General features: G+C 40.5%; 1 protein-coding gene across 3 annotated transcripts in view; it reads left to right on the top strand.

The window, feature by feature from the left end:
• VEGFD (vascular endothelial growth factor D) overlaps positions 1-19716 on the top strand; it is a 31808-nt gene extending 12092 nt beyond the window's left edge. The window contains exons 2-7 of one of the 3 annotated variants that reach the window (XM_067289733.1): positions 7206-7413; positions 11018-11208; positions 13559-13707; positions 14990-15087; positions 17474-17669; positions 19049-19716. In XM_067289733.1, coding sequence (XP_067145834.1) covers positions 7206-7413; positions 11018-11208; positions 13559-13707; positions 14990-15087; positions 17474-17669; positions 19049-19175 — 969 coding nt within the window. In that variant the 3' untranslated portion in view covers positions 19176-19716. Of the gene's footprint in view, positions 1-7202; positions 7414-11017; positions 11209-13558; positions 13708-14989; positions 15088-17473; positions 17670-19048 lie in introns of all 3 variants that reach the window. The other 2 variants (XM_067289732.1, XM_067289734.1) reach the window with 2 other exon arrangements.
• The last annotated feature ends 1455 nt before the right edge of the window (positions 19717-21171 follow it).

The following is a 21171-nucleotide window of genomic DNA, read 5'->3' as shown; positions in this document are numbered from 1 at the left end:
TGGTTGTGTCATCTGTCTTCTATATGATTTCTCTTGAACTGAATGTAGCTGCTACTGCAGCATCAAGCACATGACACTCACATCAAAGCTTCAAAATGTTGTTATGTGCTGCCAGTACTGCCTGCCAATGTCCAAGTGCCCCCGCTGTGTGATGAACCCTCCCCCACTAAATTGGTTAATTTTGAAAGATAACTTAACTCAAACCTATTTTGCCATTTTTGTGAATCAACAGCATTCAAAAGAACCATCACTGTGTGTTATGCAGCTACAATCTGCTTTTCTTGGCAAGATAAAGCTGTTGGCTCTTTTTATTGCTGGATCATAAAATGGTGCAAGGTTATTGAGAGGTTTCTTAATCACTTGTCTTGGCCCCAGACATAGTGATAATGTTGAAACTTTCCATTGGTATTTATGCAGTTCTTATCACAATAGTACCTGTGACCCTGACACAGGAAAGCGTTCCTTTTCAGGAGAGCACTTGCAAAGACCATCTGTGACAGACCAGAAAGAGTGGAACCTACAAAACTTTTATTACATGCTTGGGTTCTGCTGATTCACTCAGACATCGGTTTGAAAAAGGTAGGGTACTTTTTCTTAGGCAAGAAACCTAGGAGCTTGTTAAGCATTGGTAAAGGTACAAACTGCTGAGCTGCAACATCTGATTGGAGGTCATCAATACTAACTCTCAAGAACTGGCTCAGTTTGAACAATGCAGACTGCGCTTGAGAGTGTGTATCTCTATGATATGATGCATAAGCCAAATCTTTGACTAGCGTAAATCAATGGGGTAATGAACTCAGTGTCTGTTTTAAACCATCTTCCAAGGTGGGAAAGGCCACTGAATGTACCACTGCTTTTTCTCTTGTTTCTTTCCAATGCTAACTACTTGTAGGGTTTTTCTGGCATTTGAGATTGCTAGGAAGAAGACAGATAGTCCTTTATGGTTTCTTTTGGAAGGATAAAAGTTATAATTATCCAAAAATCACAACGCTAACCCACGTTATCATTTCCTGATGTCAGTGATGTTGCTCATAGCCCAAGTGCAGGAAAATAGATTATCCTCTTTGAGTTGAAGAATGGTTTTGGAAAATATGGAAGGTCAGTGCTGTGAAAAACATACAGCTCCATTTAAGTACAAATCTGATTTTTATGTCCTGATATGGGATTATTTCTTATATTTAAAAAAAAATATTAAAAAAGCAGTAAGCTCAAGAGGTAAGGATGAACTACTTAAACCTATTACTTTTACTTTGCATTGATATTGGTATTGACAGGTTCTTAGGAAACCTTTATTGCAGGCAATAGCATAAATATTTAGTCCACTGCAGGGTGTACGTTTGTGGGCATTTAAAGTTTGTGACATTTGGAGCTTTCCAATGACATGACTCCAAAGGTGATTTGTGTATTTTGGGATCGTGTGATGAAAGTTGTCTTGCTCTTTGCTAGTGTCTCCTTCTCTGTTTTGTCTTTCTCCCAAGCCTTAATGTAGATTTTAAGCTTTTGGGGGCCAGGTTCATCATTTTGCTATCTGTGTGAACACCAAATGCAGTGAGATCCTGTTTCCCAGATAGGTTGCAACCATCACAGCCCACAGCTGCCACAGTGGTGACAGCTCATTCCAGCTAACTCCTAAAATATGGGCAGACCAAAGGGAAGGTTAGTGAGGGCATGTCAGGGAGATAAATGACATGTTCCTCCACAGCAGGAGGTGGAACAGCTCAATATGAATTAGGTCTGATTAGACTCTCACTTGACTCATCTCTTAAAACAGAATATGGGGAAAGGAGTAAACATAAATGATATAAAAACACAGTGGGATCCATGCACTAAAAGATGACAAGAGCAGAGTGGAGGATATTGCAGGTGGACTAAAACTGAGGAGGGCAAAGGAGGGGCATGTGACACCGTGACAGGGAAGAGGATCTGGAAGGAAGGACTGTAGTTATCAGAGAAAGTCTAAAAAGGCAGGTAGGGGCATCTGAAAAGTGGGACATATAATGTGCAGATGGCTGCAGTCAGAAAGCAGCTCTGTTCCTCTTGCTTATTCTGGGGAGCTGGATCTCCCAAAGATGTCAGTAGAGCGTTGACCTCTTTGCATGCTTCCCCCTGCTCTGCAGCTGAATAGGGAGCTTCTCTCCTGTTTGAACACAGGCATACCTCGTTTTATTGCGCTTTGCTTTATTGTGCTTTGCAGATACTGCATTTTTTACAAATTGAAGGTTTGTGGCAACCCTGTGTCAAGCAAGTCTATCGGTGCCATTTTACCAACAGCATGGGCTCACTTCATGTCTCTGTGTCACATTTTGGTAATTCTCGCAATATTTCAAACTTCTTCATTATTATTATATCTGTTATGGTGATCTGTGATCAGTGATCTTTGATGTTACTATTGTAATTGTTTTGGGGCGCCACAAACCGCACCCATATAATCAATAAACGTTGTGTGTGTTCTGACTGTTCCACTGACCAGCTGCTCCTCCGTCTCTCTCCCTCTCCTCGGGCCTCCCTATTCCCTGAAACACAACAATATTGAAATTAGGGCAATTAATAACCCTACAATGGCCTCTAAATGTTCAAGTGACAGGAAGAGTTGCACGTCTCTCACTTTAAATCAAAAGCTAGAAATGATGAAGCTTAATGAGGACGGTACATCGAAAGCCGAGACAGGCCAAAAACTAGGCCTCTTGCACCAAACAGGTAGCCAGGTTGTGAAGGCAAAGGAAAAGTTCTTGAAGAAAATTAAAAGTGCTACTGCAGTGAATACACGAATGACAAGAAAGCGAAACAGCCTTATTGCTGATATGGAGAAAGTTATAGTGGTCTGGATAGAAGATCAAACCAGCCACAACATTCCCTTAAGCCAAAGCCTAATGCAGAGCAAGGCCCTGACCCTCTTCAATTCTGTGAAGGCTGAGAGGGGTGAGGAAGCTGCAGAGGAAAAGTTTGAAGTTAGCAGAGGTTGGTTCATGAGGTTTAAGGAAAGAAGCCGTCTCCATACCATAAAAGTGCAAGGTGGAGCAGCAAGCGCTGATGTAGAAGCTGCAGCAAGTTATCCAGAAGATCTAGCTAAGATAATTGGTGAAGGTGGCTACACTAAACAACAGATTTTCAATGCAGATGAAACAGCCTTCTGTTGGAAGAAGATGCCGTCTAGGGCTTTCATAGCTAGAAAGGAGAAGTCAATGCCTGGCTTCAAAGCTTCAAAGGACAGGCTGACAGCAAGAGAACTAGAATTAGAAGTGAAGACTGAAGATGTGACTGAATTGCTGCAATCTCATGATAAGACTTTAATGGATGAAGAGTTGCTTCTTCTGGATGAGCAAAGAAAGTGGTTTCTTGAGATGGAATCTCCTCCTGGTGAAGGTGCTGTGAACATTGTTGAAATGACAACAAAGGATTTAGAATATTACATAAACTTAGTTGATAAAGCAGCGGCAGGGTTTGAGAGGATTGACTCCAATTTTGAAAGTTCTATTGTGGGTAAAATGCTATCAAACAGCATCGCATGCTACAGAGAAATTCTTCATGAAAGGAAGAGTCAATCAATGCAGCAAACTTCATTGCTGTCTTATTTCAAGAAATTGCCACAGCCACTCCAACCTTCAGCAGCCACCACCCTGATCAGTCAGCAGCCATCAACATCGAGGCAAGACCCTCCATCAGCAAAAAGATTATGACTCGCTGAAGGCTCAGGTGATGGTTAGCATTTTTTAGCAATAAAGTATTTTTTAATTAAGGTATGCACATTGTTTTTTTAGGCTTAATGCTATTGCACACTTAACAGACTACAGTACAGTGTAAATATAACTTTTATATGCACTGGGAAACCAAAAAATTTGTGTGACTCGCTTTATTGCGATATTCACTTTATTGCAGTGGTCTGGAACTGAACCCACAATATCTCCGAGGTATGCCTGTACTGATTTTAACGGCTGTCCACTTGATATCACTGTGAGGGGGAATAAGGTCCTTGATCATCACACAAGGGGTAGGTTTGAGGCGCTATCAATCCTAACACCTTCGTTCAATTTCACATTTTGAAACATCTTTTTGTCTTTCTGTGCAAATCTGCGCTCTTTTAAGTGGAGTTTTCCTGTCAGCCTTAAACAGGGCTTGAATTTAGACTAGTACATAAAAGAAATGCATGGTACTAGCAGCCATATGGCACTTCATTTACAGTATTATCTGAGACCATTAACATGTTTTCACTTCATGCTGTCCTTTCCAAAACAGGCTGCCTAGAAGTGTATGCTTCAGAAAGATTTTCTGACCACATGCTATTGAGTGCTGCGGTGCCATAATAACAGCGCACCTGACTGAAGAAGTTTAGTCTCTGGTATCAGAGGCCTTAGTGCTACATCCTACTGGAGGGATTGTTGTGTCTTCCACATTCTTTTCCTTTTATAAGGTTTCATTTTTGATTGCTTTTAACTTGTGGATAACAACCCCTACAGTCAAAGTGTATAAGGATGGGGAACATCCTTCTAGATGCTAAACACTCTGTCAATGCCCTAGCAAGTGTTTAAATGAACTTTTTATATGAGAGTATCTGAATAGGCCCAGTGAAGCCAAAATAGATGTGTAAGGCAATATTCACAGTTTGCATTTTGGCACTTAGGTAGATTGGAACAAAACTATGTACTTCTCTTCAGACATTTTATACTCCAGATAGCTGCAGCGGGAGTCATTTGACCAAAGATTCACAATACAGACAGACACCTCATGAGAGCTGGCGAGCTGTGGCTTGCTGGGCAGCCAGCAGAAAGACTTTGGATGAGATTTCATCTAACGTAGGTCAAATGAATCACACTCTAAAAGTGCCTATATTTGCCTGTCTTGGCTCTAGGGGGAGCTGAGGGTAACTAGTTCACAAGATAGGTGTCTACATTGTAAAAATTTAGAATTATGTGGGATTCATCCCTTTTCTGAAATCTAGGAATCCTCTCTGTTCACCATCCTGCCTAGTGTCAGTAGTGCCCAGGGGGAGATAGTGCTCTTTTTATCAAAGCTCTTGTCTTTGTGGGAGAGTGTGTCTGGAAATTCTGTCTTGGATAGGGATTCCTGGGAAGAAGCTATAAAATCAGTTGTAAAATCTGTTCCCTACAAGGAGAAATCAAATATAAAAAGAAGAAACCTTATTATTATGGGATTGTGCAGGTAGACAGGTGGCTATCCTATCAAACCAAAGAGCTTGGATAGGTGTTAGGAAATGTGAAGAGAAGGTAAAGAGAGAACAAACAATAGATTTACTTCAGAATTAAATAGCCTAGGCAACACTGAGCAGAATTAGAATCTACAGGGAAGTGATAACTCAGTTCTAAGGGCTCTATGTGAGTTTTGGATAATCATGGCTCAGTTAATGAGAAATAATTTCTGATGACTGCAAAGGGAACACTGCTAATGAGCACTGCTCATTCTATTTCCTCTGACTGTACTTCTCCAGTTTCCAGTAAAGGAAAAACAGTACAAGAAGAGAAGGAACAACCTACATATATAGGCAGGCTTTGTCAATACCACTATAATGCATCGATATCAGAGGTACATTTTTTAAAGTTTGTAAAAGTCTTGCAATCCAGTTATTAGTGCTAATTATTCACATTCTTTCTGACCTTTTTGTTCATAAGTATTGAGATGGGCTTTGCAGTTTTCACTACATATGAAATGTATGAGAAATCACTCACCAATGAAGAGTGATCACCTCTGTAGTGGAAGCATCATGGCAGCGTGCTAGATATAATGTTCTATAAGGGCTTAGAAGAAGAGCAAATAACTTACTCTGAGTTAACTACATAGGGAATTTTAGGTCAGTGAAAGGTAATTACTCAAAAATGAACTTGGCCAGAATGTACAAGCTGACATTTGTATCATTGCAAAATAAATGCTGCAGATGTTTTAATAATGAATAACAGATGTGGTCAGTGCCTGGATTTTATATCTCATCTAAAAGACTTCCTCTAACTGGTGATCATTCCCCCAGTCCCTTCCCCAACATTATACAGAGTATTAGCTTGCTACTAGTTCAGACTGCAGACTACTACCTACTGAATCACCAAATTCCTATTTTGCAGCTTTGCCTTTAAGAACTGGCATTTTATTTATGAGAGCTGGCAGTGCAGCCCTTTATTTGCAAGGCAAAAAGTACAGTCAGCTGCACTACCAAAGAGTATATCTGAGAGCACCAGCCCAGCGCGATACACCCATTCACAAAGATAACCTTTTATTTGGGTTGGAAGTAGTAGTTTCCACCAGATCTGGTGAGTCAGTGGAAATAAATACTCAGTGCCCTGATAAATGCACAAACTCAGATGTTGGAAAGCAGCAGCTGAGGAAATGAGTATTGCTGTGTGGTACCCTACAATGCTAAGTTTCTGTTAAATGGGTATTTTTAAGATGGATGAATGACTTCAGATTGGTGGGGTAGGTCTTTGCAGGGAGCATCCTACCTTGGGAGTGGAGACTGGTCACTTATATCATGGAGGCATTCAGGGGATATCTGTCCCTCAGGAGAATGTGATGACAGCACTGACACTGCTGTACAGCAACAGAGCTCAGGCAGGGCTTGAGGCCACTTTATCTGCCTTAGGGGTGGCCCGAATGGTAGTCAGGACAGGAAATCATAGATATAGCCTGCACTTTACAGCACATTGAAGATGGTGTTTACCTATTCTGTGGATGGACCCTGATACTCAGGGCAGCTTTCAGCTATTACCACTTGCCCTTTCAGTGATGTCACATGATTGGCACCAGAGTTTTTCTGGGAAGGCCCTAAGGTGGCTTGCTGCAAAGGCACATGGGTTGCGCTTGTCAGCTGAAATCATTCAGGTTGTCTGCAGCGGTGACCTGGGATTCCTGCTGATGTGACTGGCCAGGTCAGGCACAATGGAGATGTGGGCAGTGTCTGCCAGGTTCCCCAAGGAGCAGGGATACGAGGAGTGCAGTCTGCATTTGTCAGTCACCTTTGATGACCTGTGATGGGTGAGGAAGTGACTATCTCCCCTTCTCAATTCATGAGGGCAAAAATCCCACAGACTGGTCTGACTCAAGGCACTGTCAAAAATGCGGACATCCCTGTGTGTTCCTGTTTTCCCAGATTTTCTCTGTTGTCCTCAGCAACATGCTGCCTTTTGTACAAGTGCTCTGTGTGCTGCATTATGGATAGGCTGCAAAGGCACTGCCTTTCTGACATGGCCCTTTCCTTCCAGAAGACATCTCTGTCAGCATTAGAGCGGTCAGAACAGCAGATCAGGAGAGCATCCAGCTTGGAAGAGCTGCTTCGAATCACTCATTCTGAGGACTGGAAGCTGTGGAAATGCAGGCTAAAACTCAAAAACCTGGCCAATTTAGACTCCCGCTCTGCATCACATCGCTCCACCAGATTTGCTGCTGCTTTCTATGATATTGATACACTAAAAGGTAGGTGCAGGTCTGCAGCTGAGTCTGGTGTCAGCTTCATGACCACTGCTGCTTATGCAATAAAGAGTTAAATACCAGGGGATTCCTAGAATGCATCAGTAACAATGAGGCATTCATGGAAAATGACATTGTATGAAAGAATGTTAGGCAACAGCCTAAGTATGTCTCCCTGTTTTATGGCCAAATCAGGCTTATTGTTCTCTGTATACTATCCAAAGGAAAGATGTATTAAGTATGGATTTGTCAGTCCACAAAAAGAGAGGGGAAGTAAACAAGCAAGAAGAGTTTGGAATGACTGGCTGAGGGGCCTGCCAGCAGCATTATGCTAAATCTCAGAATTTGCCTGCAGGCAGAAACATGAGCTTTACAGCAGGCATAGAAATTCTTTTTTTTTCATTAGGTGTGCTCTGATATAAGGCACTATATGCATCAGCAGCAATGCCTGGGTGGGAATTGCTGAAGAGGAAAGTACTGCCCTAATCGTGATCTGTTTGATGAAATCTCTATGGAGAGAAGACATAGATCTTGAAACTACCAGCCAACAGCTGAATGCAGGGAATCACAATCTCTTCTCCTACTTGGAGCAAAAGAAGAATACTATTCCCTGTAGGGGAAAGACTCAAGAGCACATATGTGTTCATTGATGTAAAATAAAGGATCAGATAGTATACTTTGTTCAAGGAAGTAAATATCCTGCAGCAAAACCAAACTGCAGATTTAACATAGTGTAGATTGAGCTATTCTTTTTTTGTTCAGTCTTGACCCTGAAGTGATGTGATTATGTCACTTTCCTTTTGGGAAATCAGATATTGCTGATCCTGTTCTACTACCACTTTTACAATAACCACAGCCACATTTGCGCAGTTACTGTCACTTTCATATCTTTTACTTCTACATTTCGGCTAAATTATGACTGAGCAGAGCCCTTAATTTGCTTCTCTGAGCCAGAATACAGAAATGCAGACCTGAATGCCAGTCTAAAAAGTGTTTTCATATGATAGACATAGCTTTCAACCTCTCATAGAAGTTTTTTTACAGAAAAAAACAGAATGCGATAGACACTGCAGAGGACAATTAAGAGGCCTTTAATTAGTGATATGCATTTTATCTGCACACATTTAGAAGTCTATACAGAAATATTAGCAGTCCATAGAGCTGTTACTGTACTGAAGCACTACCCAGTGTCAAATGCTGGATTTTTCTATTCATTGTTGCTCATTTAGTGAGCATCAGCATTTCTGTAAAATTATATTCTTTTTGTCAACACAGTGAAACAACAGAGGATTTTGGCAAGTGGTACTGAGGCAGTGTATATTGCAATGGGCTTTTCTCAACGGCAGAATAATGCAGTTGTTCAGGTAATAAGGTCAGATGACTCTATAGTCTTACAGATATCTCCTTATCATCATTAACAGTCTGTAGGGTTTCAGCTATTAGGTTTCATCCTACTTCCCCTTTAAATGTCCAACTCTAGACTCAGAGATGTCAGCTTTGTCATTCACTGAAATTTAAGTTAAAAAAAGCCTACTGGATCATCTTCTCCATTTCTCCATCCAAAGTGGACTTATCCCAGGACAGAAACTATTTTTGTTCTAATGTCTTAATATGTTCGAGGTACTAAAGCCCCTATTAAAAAACCAAGCCTATAAACATGAATTTCTTTCCCACACCCTTTCCACTCAGTAAGCACTGACCTTTTTGCCAGGGGCATCTGTTTTGCTTTAACAAAGTGTTATGATGAGAAGGCTCGGGGGATCAGGGCTACTGAATGTTTCATTGCTAGACGATCTTCCACAACACCCATACACCAGCAGGGCGAATTCAGGACTTTGTTTCTCCTTTCCAGAGCTTTAGCAATGAATTCACAAAGAGCTTGCGTCACCCTGTGTAACCACAGCCTCCCCAGCGCAGCTCAGCTCACCTAGAGCAGCAGAACTTTCAAGCTAGAGCACGTATCAGAGCCAAATTTCTCGGCAAATGGCCTATGCTTGCTCATGAAAAAGATCAGAGTGACCATGATGCTTCAGAACAAAATGTGAAACCCACTTCTTTCACTAGCACTACTTATAACAGCCCTACTTATAACAGCCTCACCATTAAAAAAGGGATTAATAAAGGGAGGATATATGCAGTTGAAAAGGTCATTACTGCTGACACTCATTGAAATGACATCTGAAGTGATTACATGCATATACCTTAATAAGTTTGGTGAACACTTTATTTTCTATTTTAAGGCCTAGGATTAGTTTGCTGTTTTGATAGACTCACCTAACTCCAGAAATTTCTGTTGATTTTAGTGATTTTTCTCCTAATTTATGCTGCAGGATGTAAAGTCAGAACCTAGCCTCCAAACTCTTATTTCCTGTATCTTTTGCATGACTGACAAATGGAGTGAATCAACCCTGGGGAAGGACTTTGCAGGAATAAACAACTGGTTTGAATATACACAGACAAATAAAGAACAAATTAAAAAAATAAAAGGAAAGTCAAGTAGGAAAGGGCAAAATAAATGCTCATCGGAAGACAAGGTAGAGCATTTAAATTAAAAGTCTTCCACAAAAAGTAATTTTTTCAGAAGTTCCCTATAACCAGGTGCACTACTTGCACGACAGTAGGGAGGTGGACTGCTCAGGAAGAGATAGCAACTTTCCTAACAGTATAGAAGTTAGTATTGATGTTCCATAAGCCTGCTGGAGGGGGGCAGACAGGAAAAATGTTTTTCATAATTTTAGGAAGGACGTAAAGGATAAGCATTGATGAATCTCGAGTAATTCCATAACATGAATGAGTTAAGCAAAAGCCAAAGTAAGCAGGGCCACCTCTAACAAGACTTGAGATAATACTACGTAAATGTTACTGTTTTCTGTCTCTGGTTCAGTCAGTTAATGCATTATTCCTTCTCACAGTCAGAATTTGACTGATCAGTTGAAAATAAATTGCTAGTCTTCAACAACTCAGTATTTGAAAGATGTCACATTGTTTTGAAAAGATAAATCATGCTTGAATTCATATTCCTGTTATTCAAACTTGAAACCCCTGAGGGTACTTAGGTGTGAGAGTGTTTGTCTTGGATTTCATTAGACATTTTGGAAACATTGTTCCCTGGCTGACATCCAGTAGGAGTATTAATACCCTCTGACCAGAATCTGTTAATCATTAATGTGCTTTTCCAGTTAGGCTCTGACTTTGATAAACAGTGGGGTAAATGTGAAGAGAGCATAGAATGACAATAAAGAGGTCTACCCTGGAGAAAATGAGAACAGGGTTTGGGTCAGCTTTTTCAGATGGAGACTTTGGAGCTGATCCTCGGCTAGCAGAAATTGATGTAGTTCTACTTAACCCGCTGAAATTAACTGAGATTTTGGTCATCCATGTTGTGAAAACTACAGGCACATAAATGTAACAACTCTTTGCCAGTGCAGCTGGTGTAAGTCACTGGGATAATATTGTCCTCAGTCTCTCTCTGGTCCTTAAACCGATCCAAGTATCAGCAAATAGTGCAAATGGTCTGCCAGCAATTCATTTTTATTTATATAATGTTTTTGCCTCACTAATCAGAGGTTTACTTTGCTGTCATTGCTTATAAAATTGGTGTTTTCTCCAGTCATAGATGAGGAATGGCAGAAGACTCAATGTGTGCCACGAGAAACCTGTGTGGAAGTTGCCAAAGAGCTGGGTACAACAACCAACAAATTCTTCAAGCCTCCCTGTGTGAATGTATTCAGATGTGGAGGCTGCTGCAATGAGGAAAGTCTGAGTTGTATGAATACAAGTACAACTTATGTGTCAAAAACGGTAAATGAGTGTATTTATCTGCCTTCTTTTTCTTTGGCTCTTAGAGAAGGGAGGGGAAAGAGGATGTTTGGTTTCTGAAATCCTGTTATGTCAAATCTGTCTACACTGTCATAACAGACAGGAGAATTAATTTTTTATCCATGTGGAGTGAATGCAGGTGTGTGCAATAGCATTTTACATTCATGATGCATAGTTAAAAATGGCTATATATGCATAGAGGTGGAAAATAAGGCCCTGAGAAAGTGACTGCAGGCCCCTGTGATGTTGAGGAGCCTAAGGAACCAAGCAGTCTAACTTCAGTGCACCCAAATTATTTAAAGTGATCTCTGAACAGCCTTGTGGAAGCCCTGGATCCTTGATCAATTATGTGTGGGAGCTTCTGAAGTGGCCTACAGCCCCTCTATGCCCACAACTCACCTTTCTTCCCCTGGAATCCAAGGCTTGGGTATGTGTTAGCATGCCAGCATGTCTTGGCCTAGTGCTGCATCCAGATTCAGGGGCCGAGAAATATACCTAAGCTGCACTGCTTAGACATCTAAATAAAGGTGTGGCAGTGTCTAACTTCAGTTGGCATGAATATCCTTCAGTGAATATTTCATATCAGGAAAAAACTGTTCTCAGTATGGGAGTAATTCCATTGATAATTAGAGGAGTAAATCTGTATTGATGTGGTTGTATCCAGGAATGGAATGGAGCCGGGGGGCTTTTGAGGGAATGGTTATTTTGAAGGAAGCTAAAGGAATGTGACAGTCTGCAGAACTGTAGTTTTTCAACAAGCTTATGAATTGCTGTTCCAAAAATACATAAATAAATAAATACTTTTTAGCCTTATCTAGCACCCTGAGATGATCAGATGTCTCTCTGATATAGCCAACAGCTCGTAAGAGATCTCTCCTTCTGGTGTGGAATGGAACCAATTAATGAACATTGACACAAGAAGCATGGGCACTGGTTTATTTTACTTAAACTATATTCCAGTACAACTGTCTTAGACATGATAGAATTGCATTCCAACAAACCCGAAACAATACAGAGGTGAATCAGGCCTGCTTCCCTTAGAATGTTTCCCCATAAAGACTTCAATTTTCATTTTAAAATAACTGCCTATGATTTTTGTTTTGGTTTAAAACAACCCTTTTTGATAACTAGAATATAATATATTACTCCAAATACAGAAGGTTTTATCAGCTGTAAGGAAGGAGGCACAAGATGAAGATTAATCCAGGAAGACCAGTCTCCTGTGCTCCTTCTGTAGGCTGTAGACATAGATGGTTTTATCCATAGGGCTGATTCAAAGAACTAAAGCTGGAGTTCTGCTCAGGCACCCACTGGAGCAAGATATCTCTGTGTGTAGACGCTAGAGGGAGTCAACAGTGAGAAGCTGTCTGAATACTGTTTATGCTCACTTCTTGGCACTGTTCATTAAAGCCCAGGTATTTGTTGCCTGTTGCACCTGAGTAGAAATTAGCTACTGGTTTAAGCCTTTCTTTTCCAAAGTGACTTATGATTTGGGGCATTTAGATCCTGAGACATTCAAATTGCGAGCATCTGGCCTCTCGTGCTGAAAATGACTCCATCTATAGGCTCGCAAAGCTTCATATCAAAAATTACTGGCCTGCTTTTTTGGCACTGACAGCAATTTTAAAAATGCAGATCTCAAACTTCTGGCCTCACTTGACAGAATTTCCCAAATTCTCTCCTAATCCTTTAATGTGGAGGATTTCCATGAGGCAATGCTCTCAGAAGGTCCCAGATCCTAGTAACAATACATTAAAGAAGAATTAGCTTCTGGTATAGGTTTCTTTAGGCCCTCTGCAGGATGATTCCCTGCAGAAACCCAGCTGAAGTGGACTACACTGTCCTCTACATGTTCCGGTTTCTTCCCTCTCTGGGGAGGTTGTGGGGGCTATGATAGATCCCTAAAGGTGTGTGGTGTGACTGTATCCCAGGACAGTTAAATAACTATCTCCATAAATGGTTGAAATTCAACTGATGATACAATTGAGAACAAAGTTCCCAGCACCTATATCTTCTTCAGTCTGCCCTAGCAACCCAGAAGAGGTTTCTGAATGTGTTTGCAAAGCATTTTGGATGATCTTGGGTATTTAGGAGCTGGTAGTACTTACAACACTGGGACAATCATTTTGGCAAGTTCCTACCTTGGTGGGCATTGCTTATTCTTCTCTTTGAGACCCTCAGTGACCACCTGCTCGTTTATGCCTGTGGTGACTATCTCTAGAAAAGAGTAAGGGTCAGACAAATGGTGGCAAAGGATAAGAGGTTTTGATTTAGGACACATATTAACTGTATAATGGAAACTGAAAAAAAAATGGTTATTTCATCCACCTAGCTTTTTGAGATCTCAGTTCCCTTGACAAGTGTTCCGGAGCCCGTGCCAATCAAAATTGCCAATCATACAGGCTGTAAGTGTATATCGAATACCCAGCGTCATCCGTATGCCATCATACGAAGATCTGTCCAGTACCCTGAAGAAGATGGGTAAGTTCCCTCATTTACAAAAAGCTGCACAGGATGTGCAATCCTAAGTATGAAAATTATTTTGTTTTGAATTGGTCATTATAATAGTGCTTTCACTTTCTGTTTTCCCAACAGTTTTTCCAAATATCTTGATTATCACTCAGCGTTAGAAAACTTGAATTAAACCTAGTAAATTGTAAGTAAATGGACACCAGAATCCAAAAAATAGCAGGCTAGTTCAGCAGGATCTGGAGTCATTAATACACTTAGGTGCTTGAGGGGGGGACTTGCACATATTAGCACTATGCTAACTATTTGGTTATGTGTGCATAGGTTTTTTTGATCTGACACAAGCAGCTCTGCTCACATATATTTTAGCCAGGGCAAACAGAATACTGAGGTCATGCTAAAATGCTCTGCCACACCTCAGGGCCCGCTGGGTCAAGATCAGTGCAAACCATGGATATGCACTTTCTAGTCCAGACCTGGCTTGTGTCTTTCAGGCTCAGTGCCTAGAGAAAAGTGATCTCACATCTATTTCCAAAATATGATGTAAACATACCTTTAGTCTTGATGACAACAGGTTACATTAATTTAGAAAAAGTCTGGAAACAGGGCTAGGTTAAGTGACGTATTTAAAGCTAGCTCAGATGTCTCTGTCTAACCTTGCATGTAGACTTACCCCCATAACTGCCCTTGAGTTAGATATCCAGGCTGGAAGAGAGATGACATTTCAGTGAAGCCATCACAGCCCTCGGCAGGCTGCTGGCTGCTGCAAATCTTCCTATGCAAATACAGAAGAACTTCAGCCTCATTCCAGTTTGTGAGTTCCCCTCCCATCTGCTACAATTTGAGCATAGAATAGTTTGTCAGACTGACCCCTCTGACCCTGAAAACAGTACATTGTACATCCTTAAACATAGGTAAAATTTTAAGTGGTGTTGCACTTTGCAGCATGGCAAAATTGGAGCATGAATAGAGTTGGACATAAGCTACTCTGGGCTGGGTAGAGCTGTGTTATGAATAAGTGGAGCTGCAAAATTGTAGCTGTTTGCTAGGCATGTAATCCAAAATATGTGCTGTATCTGCTACTGCTAGATGTTGGGAACCAGACAGCTAAGCCCTATCAGTAAATTCATCCATCCCTAAGATTTTCTGTTTGCAGTAGTAATACACACAGATGCCATAGGTTCACATAACACAAATGACAGACCTACAATACTAGCAGGCTCTTTTCGCCAAGTGACTATACTGATGCTCTTAATATTAAAAAAAAAAAAATCTTGATTTTTTTTTTTTCTAGATGCCCCTTTACCAACAAACTTTGCCATAATGGATGGATATGGGATAGTGACAAATGTGAATGCATTGTAGATGTACAGCACCCTAACAGACGGGAAGGTAAAGCTGAAATTACAAATTGACACCTTTGCTATAGTGTCTTTAGGCTGATTATGTCTCATCTTGGTTTTGTCCCATTTTGTCACTGGGGGAGTTAAGCTTTAATTCCACATCCCTATGTAGCCTTTCTTAATTGAGTAGAAACTCACCTGAAAATAAACACAAGTACGCGTTTATCCCCATCTCATGTTTTCTGCTTGGGCATTTTATTCCATCTATACTAGCAACCTGAATAAGGAAGAGGAAATAGGCATACTTGCTATATTGTTTTTTTACATGGAGCTTAAACTGCATGATGGAAGATACGGTTCAGATATTAGGGAGAACTTTTTAACTGTACAAAAAATTATGCCTTAGAATAAATTGCATGGGGAGGGTGTTGAATCTTCATTGTGGAAAACATTCAAGAACAGACTACCAGGAATAAGACGGGTAAAATCAGTCCTGCTGATTGGTTGTAGGCAATGCAATAGATTATATGACCTTTCAAAGTATTTGCCTATTTTTTGTTATTATCTTATTTAATAAGTTATTTAGGAAGTTTTCAAACCAGTATGCCATATGTATTCAGGAGTAGGCAAGTGAACCTTTTCAGGTCTGTGGAAAGAAATGGAACAGGGTAAAATTAGAAGTGTCTTCCCTCCTCATTCTACTTTTCCTGGAAGAGAGTTTAACCTGTGAAAGAAATTTGCAGGAAATATTCTCTGGTGAAACCGTGTAAGTTTAAAGATGCTGACCAGCAGTAAGCATTAAGAGAAGTTTCCCCACATCCTATATAAGATTTTAAAAAAAGTTTTTCTTAGGAAATTGCACCGTTCAAAATAAAATTGTCATTACACTACAGTGGATGGATGCAGATGGAAGTCCTGCCTCTTTGGGTTAGCCTACATTCACAAAGTACAAGAATAAACCATCAAGCCAACAATAAAAGCAATCTGGCAACCAAATCCCGGACTAGCAAGCTAATGTAAAATAACTTCATAAACTACTTTGTTGGTTACAGTCTCCTAAAAAGCAAGAGATCAGTTGTAGTGGTTTTTATAGGATCTGTTCTCATTCTGGATCAGATTGTTTATCCATCAAGTTAGGTAGTTGGGCTCAAGTTAGGTTCTGGACTCAAAAAAGGATTAGTACTCTAAAGTCCAAAGGACTGTGAATATCCAGAGTCCCTTTAACTCTTAGCCTTTTGTAAGGTCAGCTTGCAACATTATAAATTGTGACTTGTTGAATTACAGCTTTTGTTGACATAGACTAAATATTTCATCAAATAAAAAATCATTCTCTGAAGTACATTGTGTTTGGCAGTGGCTTGGACAAAATCACCTAATATCTGTCTCTGAGGCTGAAACAAAGGGAAACCTAAGCACTCTACATCAATTCATACATGCCAAGCTTTATCACCCCAAGGAGGGTTTTTTTTTTCCAAGAATTTGCTGCAGATTCCTTTTTCCCTTCAAATAGGATGTGTTTTGTATTTTGTTTGGATACTGGTTATCCAGCATTAAGTAAATAATAATGAAGGCTTCTTTGAAGTAATGACTATGCCTTTTTGGCCATTAAGATGAGAACTCAAACTGCAGAGGTCACGAACATAGGTTACATTCCACATTCCATAGGTTAAATCCAAGAGCTAATTGCAAAACTACAGGAAATTACCTTTCCAATGATCCATTATACACCATGACCTTTAACCAGGGATGTGCTGCCAGTATTTTAATATGGCTTTCAGAAAATGTGTTCCCTTTTTGCTAGGATTAGCCTTATATTGTACTCCAGATGTGTATTTTGAGGGGAGATGGATGAGGTATTAGACAGTGCATTCATTTGGCTGGGATTTTATTTTTGAAACAAAATGTTTTCTCCTTTCAGTAACTGACAAGTGTACATATGCCGTTTATTGAACAGTGTTAGACCAGGTTGCACCTTGCTAGATACAATATTGCTTTTGTAAAAATTTCCTGATGGATAGTGCAGTACATTGACAAGTGAGTGTGATAGTTTGTGTGGAAGTGCACTTTGTAATGAGTATAGACTAAATCACTTTCTAGATTTTCTTTATCTGTACTGCTGTTCAGTACAGATTTGTGCATTCCAAAACCTAACATTTGGCTCTTTTAATATATAACCCCCAAATAATGCAGGGTTCATTCAGCAAAACCACAAGAAATAACAGTATTAGAGTAAGGGAAATAATCAGTCCATTCCTCTCCTGAAAAACTCTCAGAGTCCTTTTCTGCACTCTAAGTTGTAACAGAAATTTGAAAGACTAGAATCTATCAGAGAGTACATGTGTAAGTCCTAGTGATTGAAAAGGAAGTGCTACATGTCTCTTCAAGAGCAGGATTTAGCCATGTAAAGCTTATTACTAAAAGACGTGCTGTTGCAGGACTCCCTCCTCTTGCTGAGCTGGCTATGTGTGGACAACATATGGAATTTGATGAAGATAACTGTGAATGTATCTGTAGACAGAAATGTCCCACAGACTTCTTTCAAAGCAAGGAGAACTGCAGCTGCTATTTGTGTAGGGAGAGTCAGGAGAGCTGTGCTCAAAAACACAAGATATTTCATGCCGAAACCTGCAGGTGAGTGTTCCTTGTTGTTCAGTGTGTGTCTATACTGCAAGATCTGAATTAGCTTGCTCAGCTACTGGAGGTGCAAGTGCTCAGTTAGCTAGGAGTTCCACCCAGGATGAAATAACTTGCTGCAATTATGGAGATAATAATAACAGAGAGAATATTTACAATGCTTACCTCATAGAAAGAGTCTAAGGTTTATTTAATTAACATGCTTTGAGAAGTCTGGACAAGGATGCTACTCAAATACATATATTTATTACTTTTCTTCCCCTAATCTTAAGGGAATGATTACTAAAACTGTGCTACACCTGAAATTACTGTGTGACACAGAGAATTTATAAGGAGATATGGAGTATTCCATTTCTAGGTAATTAGAACCCGACCGTGTTCTTTGTGACAGCTTAATGTAGTCTCATGGACTTCTGGGGACAAAAGCATCCTAAATTGGCACCCACACCATACAGCTCATTCCTCATTAAGTTCATCCTCAAATCAAGGGATTTTCTAGAGCTAATGAGATTTTGTACACATAAAAGCTAGTTAATCAGCTCTGATTCCACTGAGAAGCAGGAAAATTCTTTCTGGGGCTATTATACTCCATGAGTTTTCCTAATCCTTTTGTGCAACTAGTTTTGAGGATTCTTTGACAAAACTTGCATAGAATAAAAGCTTCTTAAATATTCCTTTTCCATGCATTAGTTTATTTTTCTTATTTCCTTCACAGAAAGCTTTGATCACACGTAGAGATCCAAGGGCATGCAACAGCTCTATCTGAAAGTTCACCTAAGGACAGTCAGTATTCAGTTTCCCTGGGTACCTTAACAGAGTTGCAAGTCACTGAATGGTCACCCATAAGGTCCATTCTCATAGACTTTATAGGTTCATTCATGGCAAGGAATATGTGGAAGCAGTAGCCTTTGCATTTTTAGATTCAGCTTTGGCTGAGTTTGGCTTCTAGAAATGACTGTAATCTGGACATACGATTTGTATGCCAGACTTTTATGCCCAATATTTCTGGAGGACCACAGCTGAAGTGTCAGGTGAGCTTGGGAGGCTTCTGTCTGAATACAAGGCACTTTGTAGAATTTGAGGGCAGCACTGTCCAATGCTGACACTCTGGATTTCACTGATCACAAGAAACTAAACTGTTACTTAGGCTGCAACTGTGGACAAATTGTGGACAACAGCAAGACATCTTGCTGTAGACAAGCTGTCAGGTGGCAAAGTCTTGTCTCACTGTGCTGTAGGGTGTCAGAAATTTCCTGAACATCTCCTACAGGAGAGCACTGCAGTATTCAATGCTAAAAAAGTTGAGGAATGTGATGGAAAAGAATGGTCATATTATAATGCTTACCTCTCTTGTTTTTTTCTCCTTTTCTAAACAGCTGTGAGGACAAATGTCCATCCCAACCTCGGATATGCCCAACTGCAAAACCAGTGTGTTCCAGGCATTGTCGTTGTCCAAAGGAGAAGAGAGGTTCTCATGGGTCCCAAAGCAAAGAAAATCCTTGACCAAACTTCCCCTATTCTCCAACAATCCACTGCTTTGCAAAGTAGCTGTCACTGACTTTCAATCAATAGTAAACACGGACATCTTCCACATTAATAGCAGAAGAATGGATCCAGTCTGCACTTATTTATTAGAGTAATCACTAACTGCAACTGGGTCCTCTAGGACATTGATTACTATTCTCTAAGAGGTAGCAACAACTGATGAATTGTTGGCTGTCTGGAAGGATGAGTGGAAAGAGACAGTTCCATGTTGGATTATGAAAGGTGAAGCTGGTTTATTGGTAATAGAGTCACAGTCATCATCCAGTCTTTCAGAATTTAAGACTAAATAATCTTAGCCTCTGAATCCTTAGCTAGTGCAACTCTTGGGTGAAACGTTCTTCAGAAATTCAGTGTACAGGATCTGGCTTCTCATATGTTCAGCACTGAGTTATTTGATCTACTGTCCAGCTTTGATTATCATTTTGAGTTTATTGTACAACTACTGTCAGATGTGCCATATTTAAATGTATATAAGAAAATAAATACATCAGTTATTCAAGTGGTTTTGATTTTCCTCTGTTATTTTAAAACTCTGCCAAAGAAAAAGAAAACAAGCAAAAACGCAAAGCCATCTCAAGTACAGTCTTCTTAATGTTTGTCCCACTGGGACTGGCCCCTTCTCAAACCCAGGTCAGAACAAGGTCACTTGCTATAATAGTTTCAGTAAAGAATTGCTTTTCCTGTATCTGTCCAACAGCCATATGTGATTTATTTATTTGTTCCTGGTGTGGTGCGTGGATCTCCCTAGAGGGATGACAGCCATGCCAGTACCAAGTCTTCAGTGATTTTTGGAAAGGCATGGTCCACTGAAAGATGGATTTCCTTTTAGCTTACCATGCTATGAAATACCTCCTTTGCATTGAAATTCCTTTCACTAGTTTGAGGCCTGAATAACAGTGCTTTAACCAAATCAAGTACAGGACTGCTTTATTTGCCGAGCCACTGGAGTCTGGACTGAGCCAGTCTAGAGAAAACATCATAAGCAACAATCCTGAATTGGAAGTGATAGTCTTGACGGCTAAGTCATTTTTTCCCATCATTGAATTCTCCAGTTCCATACTGCATTGTGAACAGATGGAATGGAGGAAACAAAACAGCTGCTACAGAGATGGAAAGGCTGACACAACACAGAGAATAGAAAATGGCCTTTTGATGAACATCTGAGATTTATATAGGGAAAAAATGGATTTCTTTAAAACAAAATTACAGCCAAATCCTGTAAGATGGATTCAGTTGTTGGGCAAAGCACCAATATAATGTGTCTTCTGTCAGAGTAAGGCATGGAAGATTTAACCTTGCATGATTACTCAGACTGAGCGATCACCAAGCTGTCTATGATCTGGGTCTACGCAAACATACCGGCAGGCTGTTTTTGTTATCAGTGCTGGGAAGTGACACAGGATCCTCCGACAAAAGAATGTGGTCTGACTTGTGACCGACCGTACTGGGTGGAGCTCCTTCAGGCCAGTGCAGGGTTATGTACTCGTCTGCACTGGGGTCCCTTGCTGAGGGGTTTCCTCCAGAGCCCAGGCCACATGCAACGTGCAAAGCCTGCACACCGCATGGACGAGAAGGGGAATGTGACCCCGGTGCAAAACAGAGGTGAGCCAGCTTGGCAGTAGAAGCACACCTTTACATTTCCTCCCTCATTACTCTGAGAAGCTCTACATTCAGACACATATTCATGATGGGTAAAGTCCTGAACAATACAAGGGTCCTTACAAGGAATGAACCTCCCATCACCTTTCACTGATATCCTAGTCAGGGGTATCATGACCTTGTGGTTGGATTGCTGGCAAGGTACTCCATTAGCACATTCCTCAGAGAGCCCAGGAGCTGCAGAGGCACCATGTTTTGCAAGCCCAGGCAACTCATGCTGAACCAGAAGCTAACTGGCACTAGCAGCATACAGGATAATAACACACCTTCGTGTTAGACTATACAACAGTATTTG

The sequence above is a fragment of the Apteryx mantelli genome, chromosome 1, assembly GCF_036417845.1.
Source record: "Apteryx mantelli isolate bAptMan1 chromosome 1, bAptMan1.hap1, whole genome shotgun sequence".
Classification (NCBI taxonomy): Eukaryota; Metazoa; Chordata; class Aves; order Apterygiformes; family Apterygidae; genus Apteryx; species Apteryx mantelli.
The sequence above is the reverse complement of the archived record's forward strand: the minus strand, read 5'-3'. Positions and strand labels throughout refer to the sequence as shown.